The sequence below is a fragment of the Pholcus phalangioides genome, unplaced genomic scaffold (genome assembly GCF_987345545.1).
Source record: "Pholcus phalangioides strain wild (caught in Gottingen) unplaced genomic scaffold, Ppha-v1.0 ptg000027l_1, whole genome shotgun sequence".
In the NCBI taxonomy this organism is placed as follows: domain Eukaryota; kingdom Metazoa; phylum Arthropoda; class Arachnida; order Araneae; family Pholcidae; genus Pholcus; species Pholcus phalangioides.
Genome location: NW_028301617.1, coordinates 2,463,093 through 2,485,399, shown reverse-complemented (window position 1 = coordinate 2,485,399; position 22,307 = coordinate 2,463,093). Strand labels below are relative to the sequence as shown.

General features: G+C 39.7%; 1 protein-coding gene across 1 annotated transcript; it reads left to right on the top strand.

The window, feature by feature from the left end:
• The first annotated feature begins 2,046 nt into the window (after nt 1-2,046).
• Nucleotides 2,047-21,326, top strand: LOC149068054 (protein LSM12-like). The gene is made up of 5 exons (XM_089251539.1): nt 2,047-2,483; nt 9,536-9,684; nt 15,327-15,436; nt 20,085-20,220; nt 21,086-21,326. Exons 1-5 carry the CDS (start codon nt 2,339-2,341, stop codon nt 21,215-21,217), a joined length of 672 nt encoding a protein of 223 aa, XP_089107665.1. The 5' UTR covers nt 2,047-2,338; the 3' UTR covers nt 21,218-21,326.
• Nucleotides 21,327-22,307: the final 981 nt, after the last annotated feature.

The following is a 22,307-nucleotide window of genomic DNA, read 5'->3' as shown; positions in this document are numbered from 1 at the left end:
TTATAATGATTTAGTCCCGGGTCTCAAGTTGGAGCTCTGTCGCCCCCCCCCCCGGGAAGGCCATGCCTCTCCCTCACAATTTATCCAAACAATTCGTAACAAAAATTTTTTTTCGTCCTTTCATTTCGGATTTAGCATCACTCTTGAGCGATGTGGCCGCGATGGGTCGCATGGCCAAGCGCCGCGCCTGTACTCTATTACAAGGGGCATGTGTGCATTTTGAGGTTCTCTCACCCATTGCACCCACAAGAGCCTGGGGAAATTCTCATAATGTTTTGGCTTTTTCACGCTATAAATTAATTATAGAAGGGGCATGAATGAATGAACGCCAGAACTTTGCCACTGGACTTATCCCGTTGCCGAGATCTCTTCCAGCCCAGCTTCGTGGTGGCAGGGTCTGGAACATTATAGAAGGGGCCGTGAAAAATCTGACTGGGGGGGGGGGGACGCAAAAGATCCCAGCCTAGGGGCCTATGCCCTCACTCAGAATTTGTTCCACAATAGTGAAATGAAAGCAAAGGAAAAGTTTGGCTTTTCACTTGTCCGGCCCCTGGAATACTAGAAACACCTTTGGAAAAAAATTTCCTTCCTTAAAAAATTACCCCGTTGAATATCATCTTTACAGGATAAATGATGATGGCTCACTATTAGTGCTCTTTCAGGGATTAAGTTATCTGGCATTATTAAGAATGCTGGAACAAAAGTTACTGCTTTCAATAAGTTTTTTTTTCTCAAATGGCACCATCTATCTCTCAAAACTCGAAGTATTTGCAAAAATTGACATTTTTGACGTTTTCAAAATGGACAAGAATGACCATTTTCATCACAATTTTGAAATATATTATAACTTACCGAAAACGTTTTTATTCACGTCAGGTGACGAAGTAGGATGTGTCTCTTTGGTGTCGTGGAAAGCGCTTTCCGCCAAATGCAACAGGTTCCGCGTTCAATTTCCGACTGCTGCGATTTTCACAATTTTCTTTTCCCCCGAAGTTCACCTCAGCAGAAATAAGTTTATCTCCAAGTTCATATGTAAAAAAATTCTTTCCTTAATATGCTGTTAATCGAAAAAATAACATCTCTCTTTCTCGGATAATATTTATGAATGAAAGGGATAAGTAAAAAATAAAATACATAAACTTTTTGAATATTGATGCTGTGAACAGGGCTGTAACTACGCTGGGGTCCCAAGCAAAAGGGGTCCTCACAAAAAAATGTATACAATTACTTTGCATAATTTTTTTTCTTTTTAAGGGGGCCCGTCTCAAGAAAACGTCTGCCACAGGACCCCGAGAAAGTATGCTACACAGCCCTGTGGTTGAATATTATAAGATAATATAAATCAGTATCGCACATTTTAATTTTCACACATCATTAATTATAAACATGATTGAAATAAATGTTATAGTGGTAGCTGAAATTACCGAATCACTATAAAGGTGAAGATTTTAACAGTTGAGTGATGAGAAGATGAACTCAGCAAAGAAAGTTGCAATATTCACGTCCTCTCATTTACAGGGTGACCGCAATAGACTACCAAGGAAACGTATCTTAAGCCGGGTTTTCCTAGGAGCAGGTTTCCTGTGCCGCGCGCAACGTGATTCATCCAGCGCGACACGCCGTCCACTCACCAGTAAGAAAAGCAGCATGACTGTTTTCCTAAAGAGCGCAATACGCCTGACGTCGGGCGTGATTGGCCGACTGCTTCTGGAGGAGTCAAATGCGTCGTGCGCCGCGGTTTTGCCGATATTCTCTTCACTCTTGTGTGTTTTCTTTTCCTCCAAATCGGAGCATGCAGACGACAGAGTAGCTGATGCCAAAGCCATATACTTTATATAGCCGCCCTGATCTGATGCGCCTCGCTAGGAAAACACAAACGCGTAGCGTGATTATGTAACTCGTTTCTGTCGGCGCGAAATATCTAATTCGGTTCACGCTGCGCAACGAACTGCCACATTACCGTACTTTGGATTATATGGAGTTTTCACTTTTTTTAGTTACTGACACAGTCACCAGATGGCGAGATCTCCGAAGATGATGTCACTTCCCGCTATCCATAGGAAGGTTTTCAACAGCTGGCTGGTTGCGAAGATGAAATTCAGGAAAAAAAAATTCAACTGTCTCTGTGGGGAATCGAACCCACGTCCTCTCATCTCACTCACCTGAATTCATCTTCGCATCAGCCAGCTGTTGGAAACCATCGCGTACGGAGTGACATCATCCTGGGATTGATGTGTTTGTCTTTTGGAGCTGCGCGTTGGCAACAGCTGGCTAGCGAGGTCAGCGGCTCCCTCCTCCTCCTCTCCCTCTGTCCATTCTTCTCCTTCCGCTAACAATAATGAAATGTACTAGTATGGCGGAAGATGCCGTAGAATTTACTCTTTTTACCGTAGGTACCGTTGTTTACTGCCGCACATGCTTCAGTCAAGAATACGAGGGAGAAGTCATCGCTTTCGACTTTCCAACCAAAGTCCTCGTTCTCAGTATCCTTTGTTTATTTGTGTATAATGGCTAACCTTCATCTCTCTCTCTCTCATGTGTGATACCCGTGTGTGTACACTTGGATTTTTGTTGAATTTCCATCCTCCTACACCACTGCTTATATTTCTTGTGTGGATAAAATAATGTATTTATACTCCATTGTAACATTCAATTATTTCACAGCAGTATTCACGTAATGCCCTGATTGAACTATGCTTGGAACCAGTGTAAAAAAAAACCTATCAATATATGGCATTTGTTCGCTCGAAATTATTTTTTGTGACTTGTGTATTGTAGGATTAGTGAATCTATTGCACTGTGTGGTAGTGGATCGTTATTGTGTCGGACAGAGTCGTATCTACTGTTTTGCTGCTTGTGGGATTCACAGATTTTGCCGCCCTTCTCTTGTACTTGTTAAATTTTCTTGACTTGTTCCTCGAATTTTCAGCCCTGTGCTATTACCCAGTTTGCCTCCCCCCCCCCCAGGCCTGTAAAGATGCCCGTGTCCCTAAGTCCTTTTGGTCACTTATGTGCTTGCTCACACTGTAGGTCACTCTTTCGGCCATTCACATGCTTGCACACTTTTTATGTCACTTTTGGTCATTCACATAATACCGTTCCGGTCACTTATATATGCTTGCACACTGTGTCACTCATCCACATGCTCGCACACTGCGTCACTCATCCACATGCTTGCACACTGCGTCACTCATCCACATGCTTGCACACTGCGTCACTCATCCACATGCTTGCACACTGTGTCACTCATCCACATGCTTGCACACTGTGTCACTCATCCACATGCTTGCACACCGTGTCACTCATCCACATGCTTGCACATTGTTTTGGCCATTCATATGCTTGCAAATGCACTAGGTCATTCTTTCAGCCATTCATATGCTTGCAAATGCACTAGGTCATTCTTTCAGCCATTCATATGCTTGCAAATGCACTAGGTCATTCTTTCAGCCATTCATATGCTTGCAAATGCACTAGGTCATTCTTTCAGCCATTCAAATGCTCACACACACTCTTATTTACTTGCATGCTTGCAAACATTCTAGGTCACCTAGTCTCTCGCTCTCTGGGCACTGGTTTGTAATTATAAAATTTGGCTGCTCTTCTCTCAGTATATATTATTTTTTTAGCCACTCATTCCTAAAATTTTCCTCCTTTTCAAACTTGCCACCCTGGGTTACAGCCCACTAAGCCCCCCTGTAAATACGCCACTGGTGTTGGTAACGAGACGAATGTGTTATGATTGTATCAAGGTGTAAGTCCAAGGAGCCGAGAGAAAGATTGCTGACTGTTGCACGAGAGAGCAGATCAAACTTTTGGGTTTCATGTTGATGTAAATAAAATGATTATGAATTATTCTCGTTGGTTCTAGAGATTTTAAGCAAACGTGATATGTTTAAAAGGTCAAGCGAAGCATAGTGGCATCTGGTGAGATTTTAACCCATGCCTTAGAAAATGGGCTGGTGCCTGAAACCAGAATTTTATCTGCTCTCGTTCAGCAGAGAAAAAAAATACAACAATCGCCATTGTGTCTGCACCTGAGAGCAGCTCAGTGTGACATGGTGTGGGTGACTGATATGAAGACAATATCTCTCAAGGGCCGGAGCCCCTGGGTCCTGTCTGGTCTTCAGGATATGAAGACAAGTGAAATCAAGCATGAGGTAGGCATCCCAAGAGCCTTCATCCTCAAGATGCTTAGGGAATTCATTAAAAGGAATAGATTCCCACCTCAGCGAGACCAAGCACAAGGTAGCTACAGACAAGGTTGGCCCTGGGTCTGTGGATGTTTCAAGATCCTATTCAGAGCCGGAAGTTGTGGAGCTCTTACCAGCTGGTCCTCCAGGATAAGAATTCATCTCCCATCAGAGAAACACGAGTAGGTCATGTGGTGAGGAAGCCCTGGCACTATCCTAGAACACTCTGAACGAGTCATTTTTGTGGAAAATTAACATAAAAGGGAGAGGAGGGTTGTGTTGGAAGTGAGATAAATGCAGAATAACTGGATTGGCATGCTAACAAGTCAAGAGATAGGTTGACTGTTAAACGAGAGAGGGCACATTGAATTCTCGGGTTTGGGAATATATTTAAATAAAGTGATTATGAATTATTCATGTTGGCTGTAGAGTATATATGCAAACGTGATATGTAGGGATTTTTATGCATTTTGCATATTTTGTTATTTATATGCGATAGATCAATTTTTCATGATTTCCAGTAGTTTTATGGTATTTTTCGTGATCTTCAGAATTTAAGGCATATTTTAATATTTAGGAGCATTATTTTACATATTTCAGCATAAAAATTGAAAGGGATTTTTTTCTCTCAAGCTCTCTTCCCCAGCTTTAATTCCCGCAGTTAGCGATTTTAGTAACGATTGGCAATTTTACTTACCGTTTTGGCACAATTTTCAGCAATTTTTCTACAATACTAGCTATTTGGTCGTTTCATTTGTGTACCTTTTTGGCGTCATTTTTGACTGATTGGCAATTTCCTGTAAATTTTTGTTCTTTTCAAGGAAGATACGCTCAGCATATTCATGAATGCATATTTCCATTACTTTTAGGGCATATTTTTAGTTTTTTGAGGCATAAATGCATTTTTTATAGAGTATATTCTGTCAGTTTTTAGTTCATAAAGATCGTAGCCCTAGTAATGTCTAGGGGTCCAAGTGAAGTAATTATTGTCCGGAATGAAAATTTGACATTTATTGTGATTGGTGTGGTCATTGCACTAGCACTCAGCGAATTCAATAACCTGTTTAATCCCAACAGCTTAATAGGAAGGTGGAAAAAAAGGACCCATATCTCATGCTAGAGGCCATATAAAGTCACATCTACATAAAGGAAGGGGGCATGGGCTGTGACAACATTGCCACAGCATTCACGATATGAAATTCTGAAGCTGTCAAGTTTTTTTATTTGATGTACCAGCTGCGAAATTAGAAAAACCACCACCTTATTTGTCTTTTTTTTCTTTCTTTCAAACAGAGTGCAACTTCAGTATCGCCACATGTAATTTGCTACAGAATGATTTGTGACGGAATCGTTCCTAACAGGCCGAGTGTGTATAGTGTGTTGTGTGTGTGAATTTTTAGTTCTGCCCTTCTACTTTGAGTGAAGTACAATGCTTGAATATTTGTACCATTGTAAGTCTATTGCTCTCTGTAGCAAGACTTATTGACAGCGATTGGCTTGCATTTCACACCTTGAAGTTGGGAATGCACGTTGTTTGTTTTGTAATAAATTATATTAAAATGCAAGACTTGACAAATCAAGAATAAACTAGGCACCAATGAAATTTTTTAGGAGCCAAGTGCATTTCTTTTGCTTGAGCTAGTAAACATACATAGAAACTGATAGGTGCCAATACCAATTTTTTTTTTTAACAGTCCTGGCATCTGGGATCAAGCTCTGTTATAATGCCCATAAATATTCACTGGAAATTTGGCAAATCACTGAAGGACAACACACAGACAGGCCTTTAAAATCATCACTCAGCCTAGTAAGTCGGTCACTTGTCATAGTCAATCAATGTTACTGAAATGAATAAATGATAACGTTTCGTGCGTGAAGCTCGGGAGGCATGGTTTGGAGCCCATATGTAAGCGATCCTAATGTGCATGTGGGAATTTTTTCTTGCCTGAAGCAGCTGCCAGTTGCTGGTAGATCATCAATGAGTGAGGAAGTGTTAGTGAGTACCATCAAATTTTAGTTGTTTTTTTTTTGACAAAATGGCAGGAAAAACTGGAACAACGCTACCGCATTAAATTGTCACGTTTGGCAATTCCTAAACGGAGACAATCTGCGAAACTCAACAGATCTTCTGAGATGTGCAGGCAAGGAAAAAAAATTCAAGCATGCACACTAGGATTGCCTACATAAACACCAAACATACGTGTGCCAAATCACGGCACTGTAGCTTCATTGGTTTATGCATGAAAAATTATGGTTGGATACTTTTTAAACAAACCTTGTGTATATGGAATCACATAGTTAAACCTATTGTTTCATCACTTTGGCTTCTTTCCCAAAATACCAATAGTTGTCTTTCGGAAGAAATTTCAAGCTTTACTTCATGGGAAAGGCTTTCCAAGGTTATTTGGGGGGGGGGGGGGGTCTTAAGCAGCACTGTCAGTTGTCCTCATCCTTCAAATCTTGATGAAATGTTACAATTTTGAAAGAAACTTGTTTGACTTTACGAGAAGATCAAATTTCTTATTTGAACTTTGAAGGTAATATATGATGAACTAGCTATAACTTGCGGCTTCGTTCACATTGATTTCGTAATCTAAAAATTACTTTCTCCTTATGATTCCCACTTGGGGGTCAAATTTCAGAAAAACCCCTTCTTAGTCTTATAAGTCATGAAATGAAACTGATGACCAAATTTCATAAACATAGCTTCAGAGCAGTTTCGACTTGGCGTGATTTCTCGATGTAACCTTTGCACCTCTTTTTTTTTTATCCCCTTGGAGGGGAGAGGGGGGGGGGTCGAATTTCGAAAAAAGAACCTTCGTGAGTATTTACATCAGGAAATAGACTATTGACCAAATTTGATATTTGTAGCTTCAGTGGTTTTGGCTCAGCGATGATGAATCAGCCAGGACATGTTATTTTATATATAGGGTGGGCAAAAAGTCAGTAGAAACTTTAAAAATGAATGAAAACCGGAAAAATAACCGAAATAAAAAACGGTTTGCAGGGTTATCATCGCTAGGTTAAGGGAATTTTTTTGACAGGAAAAAAAAATCTAAAAAGCAGCCAATAGGTGGCACTCAAGTACGCAAATAAAAAAAATGCAAAAAACAAACAGAATGCCTCCAAATTGTTTATTACAGCAGTATGTGTTCCACTACCATGGGATAACACATTACAGGTGAGTCACAAATCCAGCAGTGTCAGAGTGCAACAGGTCCACATACACGGTTTATAACTGTGAAGTGGTTGTGGATTAGGAGCGCAAGTTCTTATAACTGTCTCATTGCATATTTGCACTAAGGCCCAGTGTCACCTATCGGCTGTTTTTTTTTTTCCTGCTTAAAAAATTCCTGTGACCTAGCGATGTTAACCCTGCAAACCGTTTTTTATTTCGGTTATTTTTCCGGTTTTCATTCATTTTTAAAGTTGCTACTGACTTTTTGCCCACCCTGTATATAAAATAACATGTCCTGGCTGATTCATCATCGCTGAGCCAAAACCGCTGAAGCTGTAAATATCAAATTTTGTCGATAGTTTTATTTCCTGACTTGAATACTCACTAAGGTTTTTTTTAAAAAAATTTTGCGCCCAAGGGGTAAAAAAAAAAGTTCAAAGGTTACATCAAGAGATCACACTGAGCCAAAACCGCTGAAGCTTTAAATATGAAATTTGGTCAATATTTTTTTTAATAGCTATTGCAATATAGTCTCACTGAGAACGGATTTTTCAAAATTAAACCCTCCCTTGCGGGGTTCAAAGGTTATATGGAATAATCATCGCTGAAGCCATAAATAAGAAGTTTAGTCAGGAGTTTAGTATGTATGAGCTAGCTCCAGTTGATCTTGGGGGGGGGGGGGTGAGAACAAAGAACTATTTGGGGGTGCTAAAACACCATCTTGGTTCATATCAGTTTTTCTCTCATAGTGTTCTACCTGTAAGCCTAAATTTTAGGATGCCAAATTAGCACGCAAAGGTGCCAATGCTTCCGATTTATCCTGAAGCCTTCAGATTTTTCAGCCTTATTAAAATCTTCCAGTCTGAAAACTGTCTTCCAATTTATTGTATCTTCATAGAAAAATCCCCAAAACTCATTAAATTGAGCTTTTTTGAATGGAAAATCCCAAAAGAAAATACTCTTCCAGTGCTTGCAATTTCAGGCTGACCCCGTTTTCTGAGGAAAAATATGGGGAATCAGAATTTCAAGTAAGAAAAATCGGTAATTGTCACCAAATATCATGGGTTAAATTAAGCAAATTGGGTAATTATTGCTAAAAAAAAATCAGGACAAGGGAAAAATACATCCCAGAAAAACGGACATATATGGTCACCTGTTGCAATTTCAAAGAAAAATCTCCGGTTTTTCCCCTTTTATTCGTTTGACACGTTTACTTTGATGCGGAATGTGTTATCACAGGATAAACTAGATTTTCCAACTCTGAGTTGGCACCTATGAGCACGGTAGATGGGTTAATCAATTATTATAATATTATTCAATATAATTGATTATATAAGTATCATAATCAATTACAGAATAGATATTTTATTTTTTTTTTAGTGTCGTGATGGTGATATGGTTTTGTTTTAGTGTTAATATAAAGATACTGACTATTGTGAGAGCTGTGTTCACTTGATACTGTTGCAGCGTTACTGAAGCTTGCCCCTGTACACCCATCTGGCCATATTCGCAATTAGGGGAATGACCAACCCCCTCTAAACCTGTCCTTTCATCATCAGGGTTGCCGTAGCTAAGGAACCGGCTAGCCAAAGTCCAAAATTGATATTGGTCAGTTAAACAAAATCTAACTGGTTGATTTCGGGCTTTGGCCGTAAAATTTTTTTCGTGGCACTGGTTTGTAGTACCGTACATTGTTTGGTGCAGTGATCCTGAAAAATTAAGACCACATATTGCATATTTGTGACGCTTGGCTCAGATGTAACCGGCCCCAAAGCAGAATGTTTAGCACTGTTCTGCGACGAGCCCTCATCTGACTGGAAATGTTCTGCAGTAAAAATCCCCATACATGTAATAGTGTTTTTTTGCACTTTTTCTTAAAATTTTTCCAAATTGTTCTGCAGTAGCGCTAATTTGTAGCTGTAGTAGCTGCAACGTATGTCGCAAAACAATTAGACGACGTACGTCACAGATTTTGGCACATTCTGCTTTGGGGGTAACCGGTGCATTACAGTAGGTCACTATGCAGCACTAGTAGCAAATGTGTTAATCAACGAATTGCTGTTATTTCATATGTTTAAGTGAAATATTTTCTTAAAGTGCTGTTATTTCATATTTTTTTGCTTGTCTTTTATGTGGCGTATTATCCCTTAAGTAACCTTTCCAGAATGTCCTAGTTCCAGCGGTAAGGCAAACATCAATGATGTTCACATTATAAATTTGGAGTTTGTGGAAGATATATGTGTAAAGAAAGAAGCACCACCTGTACCGGCCAATGGAACTACTGCAGCATTGCCACCACTCGACATTGGGAAAGTAAGTTAATTTTTCAGTTGAAAATAGCGGAAGTGATGTTATGTGGTATGCGTGTACATTTTGCTTTAGGAAAAAAACATCTTTCAAAATCATTTTGTGTATTAAATGAAAAAATATTGATTCCTTTTTTTTTTTCTATTAACTTTTAAGCTGTCACACGGGCCTGTGTACCATATTCTTCTGCATTAGCGGTGCCGGAAAACAGTGAGAGACCAGCATGCTAAGGATACCCGTATTTTTTGGCATGCCTGGAAATTCAAGTCACAGATTCTTAAATTTCTTTATTCTAAAATTTTGTTCAGTTGGTTGAATGCTGGGCTGGACAAAACTCAAAACAATCTAGGCACCGGAAGGAATTCAAGTAGCGCCTGAGTGCCATGGTGGTAAGATGCTGATCTACCACACCGTGAAGGTTGCTGTCACAGTCCCGGGTTTGAATCTGGGGGAGGATATAGATAAGACATTTCCCTACCCTAATGAGCTTGAGGTGACCACCGATAGATAGCGCCTTCATTTCCATCCTATCTCATTAATGGCAGTAAATTGCAATATAGCGATATGGTCAGAGTTGGTGTTTGGTGAAGAAGTAGAATGGATTTAGGCATCAAACTATTTTTTACCCAAAGAAAATGGTCCAAAATAATGCTGCTTTTGACTTTTTCAGGGCATAGTAAATCTATTTCATGTTGGCAGATATGTTGCTATAAATTTCAAAACATTTTGCGCTGCTCTCAGCCTTCAATTTAATAACTTCACAAAGCAAATTTCAGATGGCAATATCAATTTCTTAGTAGTCATGACAACCTAATTGAATGTTATACTTTTTTTTTCTTCCACACCGAGCACAACTCAGGTCTATTGCCATAGGCAATTTACTACCTAGTGAGTTGTGCCAGAAGTGTAAGTGCGTGTACCTAACAGTCTGAGTGCGTATCTAGTGTTGTGTATGATTTTTCAGTGCTGCCATCTATATCTCAGAAGTGAAGTGAGTGATGTGTAGTGACTGAATATTTGTATTGTTTGTAGGACTACTGCTCTCTGTGGCGAGACTTTTTAACGGGGAGATCGGCTCGCATTGGCGCCTCGAAGTTGGGAACCACAGAAAACCAACTTCAGCCGACCACCACTGTGGTGACGGTGGGGCTCGAACCCGGGTCCCCGCGATGCGAGTCCGTCACTATGACCACTCGACCACCACAACGGCTGAATGTTATACTGCAATCTTTTTTTTTTTTAACCTTGCTTTTCCTGGAATGCTGGGAACAGACCAGACCCCCCCCCCCCCCCAACATTCAAAAAGGCTGGTGTCCCTCGAGTTTTACGGCATTCCGGCTAATGCTGGGGAATACAGTAATGTTCCAGAGACTTTCATTTACAGCAGAACCTACTGTAACAGACACTTCCTGGTAATGATCACTTTGTAAATCCCTATCGAATTGGGTCTTAATGTACAGGGCGTCCCATGAATTCATAAATAGTTGAAAAATTAATTAAAAAAAACTAAAGGAATTGATGTATTTGAGTGCAGTTTGCAGAAAGAGTCATTCTCACAGAGGGGGATTTTTTTTGGGTACAGGAAATTTATGTAGTCCAGGTTTCTGTTCATAGATGGCACTGCATTAAAGTAAATCATTGGAAATATGTGCAAATCAGGTCTATAGATTTCCTGTTGCTGCGCTAAGGTTTTCATTGCGATGTTGACACTAGTGGATAAAGCACTATTTGTGAAGTTGTGTGTTTTACCTGGACCACACAAATTGCCAACTGAAGCTTTATAAGTGTTTCAGATACAGAAGAGATTGAAGGTATAGTTTTCTGTGGAATTCTGTGATTTGCTTTCATGTAGCTGACAAAAAGTTTTCCTGACTGACTTTTCCTGTTCTGACAAAAATTATGCACTTTTTTCTTTTTTTGATGCTGTATCAAAAAATCCCCCCATGTGAGAATTTTTTTTGCAAACCCCATTCAAATGCGCCAATTCCTTCAGACTGCTCTTACTTGCTGCTCAGAAGCCTTTGTTGTTCATGCTAAATTAATCTATGTAATATTTCATTTCCCAGTAATATTTTAGTGATAAGGACCCTCGAGCAAAATCCAATGGCAATAAAAGGGAATTTATTACTTATTGGCTATCGGGAGAATTGCTGATGAAAATACACTAGAATTTAGATAACACGACACCCCAAACACTTATGAGCATGTCGACTTGGGCAGATGTCAAGTTAGCGATGCTTCATTTGATCATGTCCTTCCAATTTTTAATTTTTAGACATTTATGCCATGTACATGTACTTACACACAGTTGAACAATTCCATTCCATCATATGCAAATTAATTTTGTGAAAATGATCCGCAATTTTCTACAAAGTTTCCAAATAATCCTAAATTGTGGTGAAAGAAGCATAAGTGTATCAAAATATACATCCTTCAGTGTTTGATGTATCAGCCAAGCTTTTAATGAGTGTTTTGATGGTTAAAAGAGGAAGGGATTTGAATCTCATGCATGAGTAAGAGAATACCATAAAAAAATGTTCCAAATTATATAACGGTTATTCTGATAACGCCACCGATTCCCAGATATTCTAAGCTATTGGGAAGGAATGAGACAAATTGTGTGTTTTTGTGCAGTAGAAGAGCCATGCCATTTTGTTTGATGCAGAGGAATTGTCCCAATTAGGCTGACACAGGTGATCAAACAACTGAGTTTAAACACGTAGAATGAAAAATTCATAATAAGGGGCTGTTCATGTATTACGTCAGCAGATTTTTAGCCATTTTTGACCCCTTCTTCCCAGCCAAATTTCGTTAGCTCTGCCCCCCCCCCCCCATCTCTTAGAGCATATTGGAATCAGAGATGTACAGGAGGGGAGATGGGGAGCTCATGCCTCCATCCCCTCCAGATCAAAAATTTATTTTTCTGGTGTAAAAAACATTTTTGAAAAAATTAATTTGGGAAGAAAATACCTTTATGCACTGGTGAAATAAATTAAGAGAATTTGCATATTTTATCGAATTTCATGAACTGAACTGAATGTAAAACCACTGCTTCTAGACAAAACTGCAAATCTTGTACGTCAAATATGTAAGCGTACACATGTGTGTAGGCGGAGCCAGTAGAGAAACAGGCTTTATAAGCGCGCGTAAGTTAAGACGCATTTCGTTCGCTAGCACACCTCGGCGAATTTCTTGGTGTTATTTTGCAGAAATCGGTTAATTTCAAATTGTAACAGTAAAAATGAGTAACCACCAACGTTTAGATGATGGAATGAGGTGGCGAATTGTGGGGAGGCTAGAAGGCCAAATCTCAAGTCCAGATTTGTAGACAGTTCAATTTAACTCCCAGCGTCCTGTGTAACTTATGGAAACAGTTCCAGGATACTGGATCCATCGAGAGAAAGCCTGGGCAAGGTCGTTCAAGAGCCATGATGGCCAGAGAAGATCACCATTTGTCGATTATAGCGAGGCGTAACAGGAGTGCTACAGCTTCTCAGCTCTCTCGTGACTTGTATGCAGCCACAGGAACCCGTGTATCAAGGGTGACTGTTTCCAAAAGACTTCATGAGAGAGGGTTGTTTGCAAGAAGACCTGCTGTTTGCGTCCCGCTCACTTCTACGGACAGGAGAATCCGTTTATCATGGTGCATAGAGATTGGAGTATGGATCAATAGGCGACCGTTCTCTTCACTGATGAGTTCAGCCTAAGCACTGATTCTCGCCGTACGTTTATTTGGAGAGAACCAGGGACCCGCTACCTACCCTCCAATGTCCGCGAAATCGACCATTATGGCGGAGGAGGTTTAATGGTCTGGGCAGGCATCATGTTGGATGGTCGCACACCTCTCCATGTCTTTGAAAGAGGCACTGTGACTGGTGTGAGGTATAGGGATGGGGTCTTGGATCCCTATGTTCACCTCTTCAGGGGGCGCAGTTGGCCCTGAGTTCATTTTAATGGACGATAACGCGAGGCCACGTAGAGCTCTTCTGCTCGACGATTTTCTAGAGAGTGAGGATATTCGCCTGATGGATTGGCCAGCCAGATCTCCAGACCTTAACGCTATAGAGCATCAAGGAAACAGTTATTTTCCGGATATTATGCTGAGGTGAGCTCGGAAAGAAAAGTCATCACGTCTCCGCCGGGACTCGAACCCAGGCCCTCTTGCATACCGGGCAAGCATGCTACCATCTACACCACTGGAGACACATGAGTCTGCCTTCCTAATTGCACGCACTGTGTCGTGAGGCGCTGAAGTAGAGGCATTAGTAGCCTCTCTTAACTTCAGGAAATGGCCCCCGGGTGGGACGGTGTAGATGGTAGCATGCTTGCCCGGTATGCAAGAGGGCCTGGGTTCGAGTCCCGGCGGAGATGTGATGACTTTTCTTTCCGAGCTCACCTCAGCATAATATCCGGAAAATAACTGTTTCCTTGATATCTCTGGCTGAGAAAAAAGCCATCTATATCTCGCTATAGAGCATGTCTGGGACGCTCTGGGGAGGGCAGTTGCACTCGCAACTCCCTTCCGGGAACCATCCAGGGAATGAAAACAGCGTTGCTGAACGAGTGGGACCAATTGCCACAGGAAATGATAAACGGCTTTATTTCAAGTATGAAATCACGCTGCGAGACCTGTATATCTGTAAGAGGGGGACCATACCCCCTATTAACCCATCTTTTTGTTTATTCTGCAACCGCTGTTTCATACCTTCCGACTCCAACGAGTGTTACGCACGATCATGCGTGTGTATTACAATTAGTGAATGGTTATTTGTTTTGTATTGTAGCAATGTATGTACATATCAAATTTCATTAAAACCGGTACAGTAGTTCTAGAGATAATCGACCAAGTCTGCAAATTCTCTTAATTTCTTACACCAGTGTATGTTATAATGAATTTCTGTTAATTCCAATGCTAAGAACTCAAAATGTCTCTTTAAGAAATTAATTGTGACCCACCCACTAAGCCAGCCATCTTCAACCTGTTGCTCGTGAGCACCAAGAGTGCTCCTATCCGATTTCGTGTTTGCAAGGACTTGATCAGCATTTCGATTAAACACCTGCAAGAATTTCATCCAAAGATTACAATTTTGCAGATTTCAGTCATAGCCTATGCCAAAGTTGCCTTCAGGGGGTGCTCTTCGTTTGATGATGGGCATATGCAGCGCTTGTGAATCGAGAAAGGTTGGATATTTCTGTTCTAAACTGTATGTGCTAAACCCATTGCCTGCTTGCCAAATATGAAGTTCACGGTTACCTGATGTGTCCCGCTACCTCTAGCCTTATTTTATAAAAATGAACCAAGTAGCACATTTAGAGATAGCTTAAATGACCCGTGGTATAATTCCAGAGTATTTAAGTGGCCTATGGCACATTTTCGGCACACTCACAGATCATTTGAGTGACCCGGGGCACACACAGATTCATTTCAGTGGCCCATGGCACCATTCCAGATTCTGAAGTAACACATGGCACAGTTTTAGAGCACCTAAGGGGTCCGCGACACATCTCAAACACTTTAGCGGCTTTGACACATTTCCAGATCACTTGAAGGATCTGTGGAACATTTATAGATCACTAAAGTTGTATGGTGGCTTGTATGGTGCTATCTTGTGCATGAATATTTATTTTTTTGCAATAAACTTTTGCAGTTGTCTGGCCGTGCTAAGCAGAGCATCAATGAAAAGCAACGTCTCGTGGCAGCTTTGTCCTCTGGAGTGAAACCAGAAGGTGTGAAACTCTACATGGCAATCACGAAAACGTAAGTTCTCATTTTTTGTTGTTGTTGCTTCCCACTTCTCGGTTTTGTTTGAAGTATTTTAATCTGGAATAAGAAGCACTGATTGGCTATTGAGATGACTGCCAATTGGTGATGGAAAAGAGAGGGGTTAAGCTAAATGTCTTATGATTGTTTAATGGTCAAAGCCAATACCATCTATATTAGGAGGCCTCAGCGTGAAGTTTGTGACTGCACTGAAGAAGATCATCTCACCTATTGTTGTTGGATATACTACAAAAAAGGGGTAAAGATGGCACGCGTGTTGGCCTGATATAGGGCCAATCTAGGTGAGATGACCTTCAGTGACGTCACAAGCTTTGCCCGGAGGCCTTCTACTATAGATGGCGTTGTCAGTGCTGCTCAGATTTCCAGATGTCAGCAAACATGTCAGCTCAGTGGTGAGATTGCCGCCAGGCCTAAATAAAGGTTCCCAATGGTATTGTTGATATTATTGTCACCTCGAACAGGATTGCAGGCCACCACTGCTGATTTGAAAAGCCTGCCGGTGATCTTGACTAATTGACCAGTATGTGGCTGCCAAGTCTCATTTGGTTTCTACTCCATCTCCCATACATTCAAGAAATTATTTTTCAGAATTTTGATTGTTATTGCAATAAATCCCCACTTTTTCGGATGAAAAAAGGAGAGTTCACTGTAACTTTTCCTCGGGTAAGGTTGATAACAAAAGATTGGTTCCTTGTTTTCGGAGAACTAACTTTGATGTTTTGCGAAGAAGGTTAGCGGAAGTTTTCAAAGACCGGTTGGAATCAGTAGGGGTGGTAAGTCAATGGGAAGAATTTAGTACGAAGCTGTCCTCTGTTTTGCACGACGTCATACCCTTTGTTCGAAAAAAGCGTGTTTGTACATCACACCCTCTATGGTTCACGGATAGCGTGCGGAACCTTTATCTTGAAAAGAAAAGAGCATTCAGAGAGTATAAAAGTGGACGAGGTGACCTATCATTGTTTACTGATAAAAGAAGACTGTTGAAGAAAGCGATAAGGGATAGTAAAAAGCAAGTTGAATCTAGGTTGGCAGATAACATTGGCTCTGACCCAAAATCATTTTTTCGATACGTCAATAATGGATGTAAGGGGACAGTTGGCCCCCTCTCGATAGGAGGCTCAAAAGTAGAGAGCAATGTAGGCATGTGTAGTGCTTTCAATGACTTTTTCGCGTCGGTTTTTAATGGAGATAATGATATTCGATATACGGGTGTTGCATGGGGTAATAAAACGCTCAACGATATTCAAGTGGAAGACGTGGAGGTCCTAAATCTTCTAAGAAATGTATGTGCAAGCAAAGCACCAGGACCAGATGATATCTATCCCAGGGTTCTCAGGGAAGGTGCTAATGAATTGTTGGGGCCAGTCGCACAGATATACAGGAGTAGTGTTGCTGAGGGTATCGTCCCGAGAGATTGGAAACTGGCTAACGTTGTTCCGATATTTAAGAAGGGTAGTAGAGAAGTGGTGTCTAATTATCGTCCAGTGAGTTTGACGAGCTCCCTCTCGAAAATTTTGGAAATTATCATCAAAAGGCAGTTTGTGAAGTGGATAGACGAGAATAATGTATTGTCGGATAATCAGCATGGGTTCAGGAAGGGGAAGTCATGTGTAACTAACCTCCTTTGCTTCTATGATTACGTGACTAAGGCTTTGGGTAAGAGCAAAAATGTCGACGTTGTTTACCTTGATTTCCAGAAGGCATTCGATCGGGTCCAACATGGCAAACTCTTGAAGCGTTTACACGAGATTGGAATAGGGGGCAACTTGCTGAATTGGATAGAATCGTGGTTAAGAGATAGGTCGCAACGAGTTATGGTGAACGGGGAATTCTCTGGTTGGACAGACGTCACAAGTGGAGTTCCTCAGGGAAGTGTCCTTGGCCCCATACTTTTTTCACTTTTTATCGATAAACTCGATCAGGGTATCGATGGAATTACTAGCAAATTCGCAGATGATGTGAAGCTAATGGGGGTAATCGGGAATGAAAGCGATAGGGAGTTGCTCCAGACCAACTTAAACAAGATTGCAGCATGGGCAAATGAATGGAGCATGACGTTTAGCGTAGATAAGTGCATGGTCGCTCATTTTGGTTCGAACAACCAACGGTTCTCTTACGAGTTGAATGGTGTCACTATCCCGGATGCAACTAGAGTCACCGATTTGGGAATTCTCATTGACGAGCGACTTAAGTTTTCTGAACATTGTTCAGCGGTTGTCAAAAAATCGAATAGAATGCTTGGTCTCATTTTCAAAAAGGTCTCTTCGCGTTCTCCTAAAGTCATTCTTCCTCTTTTTCGAGGCTTAGTTCGTCCTGGACTGGAGTATGCTGTAAGGTTTTGGAGACCATACCTACAGAGGGACATAGACTTGGTTGAAGGGGTGCAGAGAAGAGCTACGCGTGTCCTTATTGGCACACAGGGCTTGAGTTATGAAGAAAGACTTCATTTTTTGAATATGTTTACATTGGATGAACGCAGGTGTCGAGGAGATATGATCGAAGTGTTCAAAATTTTCAATGGGATGGATAGGATGGACCATGAACTTTTAGTACACCGCCAATCGACTGCTTTTACAAGGGGACACCAGTATCGATTGGTGAGGGACAATGCAAGGTTATGGTGTCGCAGGGAATTTTTCTCCAATAGGGTTGTTAATAAATGGAATAGCTTACCCCCGGAGGTAGTAAATTGTAACACAATTGACACGTTTAAAAAGAAATACGATAAACATGTTGGGGTAAATCGAGAAGCTATCCATTCTTAGAATAAGACAACCATAAGTATTCTATATGGGCATTGTATAATATTTTATCATGTGTATATATTGTTTGTAATTTGTGTTAATTGCATTTTTAATTGGGTTGCTGTATTTTTGAAACATATGACAACCATATTTTTATGGGCATCTTTTTATCAGCCACCTCGTTGGGCATTTTGCCTGTTGTGGCGTTGTATTTGTATTTGTATTTGTTTAATCATATATAGAATGATGGCGTGATTTTAGATTTTAAATAGCATAAAATTCAAACAACCACATTTTGTTAATGCTGTCATCTTTCATCTATCCCAGGCATATTTAACCTGTTGCTCATGAGCGCCATAGTGCTCTATGCTCCTGTCTGATTTTGTCCTCAGGAGCGCTTAATCAACGTTCGGATTAAACACCTCGTTCAAATTGCATTTAAAGATTAAAATCACCTGATTTCGATAAAGATTAAAATCACCTGAAATAGAGCAGCTTTCTTTCTGCACTGTATCTTGGGGTTAAATAGAAATCTATATTTACCGCAAATATCTTCTATACTACTTTTAATCATGAACTCTACCACATATCAATAACATGCATACCCTACCAGATTACTTTTACTTCAATATCACTTAAAATTAATACAAAGAAAAAATGGAATTTAAATTTTGTGATTTAAATCAAAGATTTTTTTTTAAAAATCATGTGATTTAAATTGTGATTTTACTCAAACTGATTCGAATCAGCGTACTCTCTTTATGTAAAAGAAGTTATGCCAGGGTGAATTTCTAAGATAAGAACATGAAACTCAAAATAGAATCCTACTGCAATAAGGTGGAAGTGAGCACGAATTACGCAAAATTCACTAACTGAAAGAATGTCTCGACAAGATACGTATTAAGGTACTGAAAAAAGGCAAAGAACATCTAAAGAGGGAAAATAAGGAAGTAAGTTATAAATTTTATGATGCATTAACTAGTTCAGAGTAAATAATGGTTGACATTTTCTTAATTAGATGTAAAATTGTAACAAGTGGTGGAAAAAAAATTGATTCTTTAACCCTTACAGCGGCAATCCCTAGATATCTCATCTAACATGATCCACTTTATTTTGGGAATCCCGAAATATATCTTGGGTTTTCGAAACGCTCTTATTTCAGCAACCCTGAGCCCGGATGCCATTGTAAGTTTTCTTCTCCTGAAAACATGTTCGTCCCATCCTGTCACTCACAACTGCCAGTGGGCAGAGTCAGGTTTTGTTCAAAGTCTAAAGGGATTTGACGTGATAAAGCATATCATTATATCGAGAAGAGAAACGTTAGGCTATAGGTAGTCCCCAAACAAGATTAGGATGATATATTGTGGTGAGGTTTCACAGTATTTGAATCCATTTCTATTTAATTCATAAAGCAGCATTTTTTATTTGTGGGGAACAGTGTATTTTAAAAATTTAAAATATATACAATTTATATAATGCTAAAAATATAATTATAAAAATTTTCATAATATTAATGTATAAATCACAATAAAAAATTTAGCAATCAAATTACTAAATTTCCCATTCCATAGCAATTTTATAGTAAAAATCTCATCGGGCAAGTATCTTATGGTATGTACTGCAGCTTAAACTCTTTCGAAAGAAAAAAATATTTCTTGAGAGGGAAAAATGTTTAAAAAAATAAAAGAATCGTAAAAGGAGAAAAATGTTTTTATCTTTTGCTGTCGTAGAATGAAACACTCGCTTCTACTCAGTGAATTTAATGCGAGACTTTAGTGACCGTCGGTCAAATGTTATTTTCCTGTTTGTTGTGGTACCTATATTTGTTAGGCCATTGGATATTTTTCCTTAATTTTTTCTCTTTCTCTTGATTCATTTAGAATAACAGAAGTGACCTGGCAAGACAAGAATATCGTGGTCATGAATCAAGTGACGATAACTCCACCTTACAGACCAGAGGACTGCAAGGCAATCGGTAAAGCAGACAGCGATGCTGTTAACCACGTGCGAAAAATTGTAAGTATTTTGTCCTCACACTTTGGTTGTGCCACAAAATGTTTAAACGTAATTGTAAAGAGGGGAGATGTGTAAGGCAGGGCTTGACAAATGAAAAAAGAAATTAGGTGCCAGCCAAATTTTCTAGGAACCAGACATCTTTTCCCCCTCCAGAAGAACGGCCAAAATAATTTTTTAGGCTTTTCCTGGATTTGGTGGTATTTTCTTTTTCTTCCTGTTGGTGGAAACAGTTACACAAAATCCAAAAGTTTTGCCATTGTCCTCAGACTCTAATTTAGTCATTGCACATAGAAAATTTCGGGCACCAATGTCAATTTTTTAATTGCCATGGCTGACTAAAAACTATCAGGGATTGACAATGCCATGGCGACCTGGCGCTTGTCAAGCCCTGATGTAAGCGTGAATGACCATATAAGTGAGTTGGTGACCATAGGAGTGATTCATTTAACAGAGTGGGTGACCATTGGAGTGTGATCCATTGACTAGTGACAGTGAACGACCATACAAGTGATCAATGAGTGAGTTACCGAGTGAATGAGCTGATAAGCTAGTGAATGTATGAGTGACTTACTGCTCCATTCTCTTGCTCATCTTCTTCACTCACTAATTTCCTGACTTGCATGATGAATTGCTCACCTGCTCACTCTTGCTCATTTGCTCACCTGCTTCACTCAATTTCCTGACTCACTCACTATGTGGCTTTGTTGATGAATTTTCCTAGTAGTGATTTTTCGGTGAATTATTGATGATAAATTTTGCACACAGGAATATCAATATATTCAAGTTCAGTACTGATCATGTTAACAGGTTTACTACATATTATTTTTCCCAATCACTGATTTATGAAATGGAACTTTGTTTCCAGGTCGAAAAGTATATTAAGGATCAAGTTCAAGTGCAGGCCTCTCCTTCACAAGTGCCGCCACCACCACAACAACAGCAACAGCAGCAGCAATCTCGAGGAAGGCCACCACATCTACAGTCGCTCCAGAGTTAGTTTAATTATTGGAAAGAACACACATACACAAAAAAAAAAATAAAATAAGGCTGCACCATAAGGGTTCGGAAAGTGTCAAAATCAGCAGAACCAACCAAACACACACACACACACAAAAATATACATATAAAACACACACCAAAAAAAATAAATATACAGAGTCTGTTTTTTGGAAAGAAAATGTTTAAGAATAACAATATAACGGAAATATGTGTTGAAACGTGTGCCTGATTGCTAATTTCCGAATTGCGGGTGGTTTTTTTTGTTAATATTTTGTTATTGTTTCTCATTTTATTTTGTTTTAGAGCTTTTATAGTTTCCCCCTTCTCGAAATTCAAATAATGTTCGATATATTTTGGTTAGTGTTACGTCTTGTAGAGGGAGGGACAATATTTCAGGTGTCACATGCATTTTCATTAGTGACTAAATTCACACAACGATAGCTTATGTTTCATTTCACTTGTGTCGTATCTGTTTGTTGGGTTCTCAATCGACAAGAAATGAAACATAATCTACTTGAGAATAGTTATCCAGGGATTTTTTTTTCTTTCTGGCTAACGCTCTCATGCACACTATCGTATTTTTAGCATTTTATTTTTTTAAAACAACGCTTAAATGTCAAATACAATCAGATCTAAGTAGAGTTCCAGTTTTATTTAACAGTATTCTTTGAGATTAGTGTTCATGGAAAAACATTCACTAACAATGTATCGTTAGTTGGAACTTAGACTGCCTACCGTTTAAGATCCTCTCCCTTTTTTTAATGTTTGAATTTACTTTTGGAAAAGATACCTAAAGTTATGATCAATAGATGCAAACTCGAGTGCCAAAATTCGAGTTTAATACTATAAACTTGTTTCTTGTTCAGCAAATAAGTGCTTTTAGCACTTTGAAACCAATGGAAACTGTCATTTATTTAAAATGATTGTCTTTTTTTTGTTTAGCGATCAGGTGTTGATTGGTAGTCCTTGTTGTGTTTGTGAAATGTATCCGATTGTATGTAAAGTTATAGTCAGTGACTGGATTAAAAAAAAGTTTTGCTCGCTCTGTGAAGCGAGGCATATGGAAACAGAAATAAAGCAGTCTTATT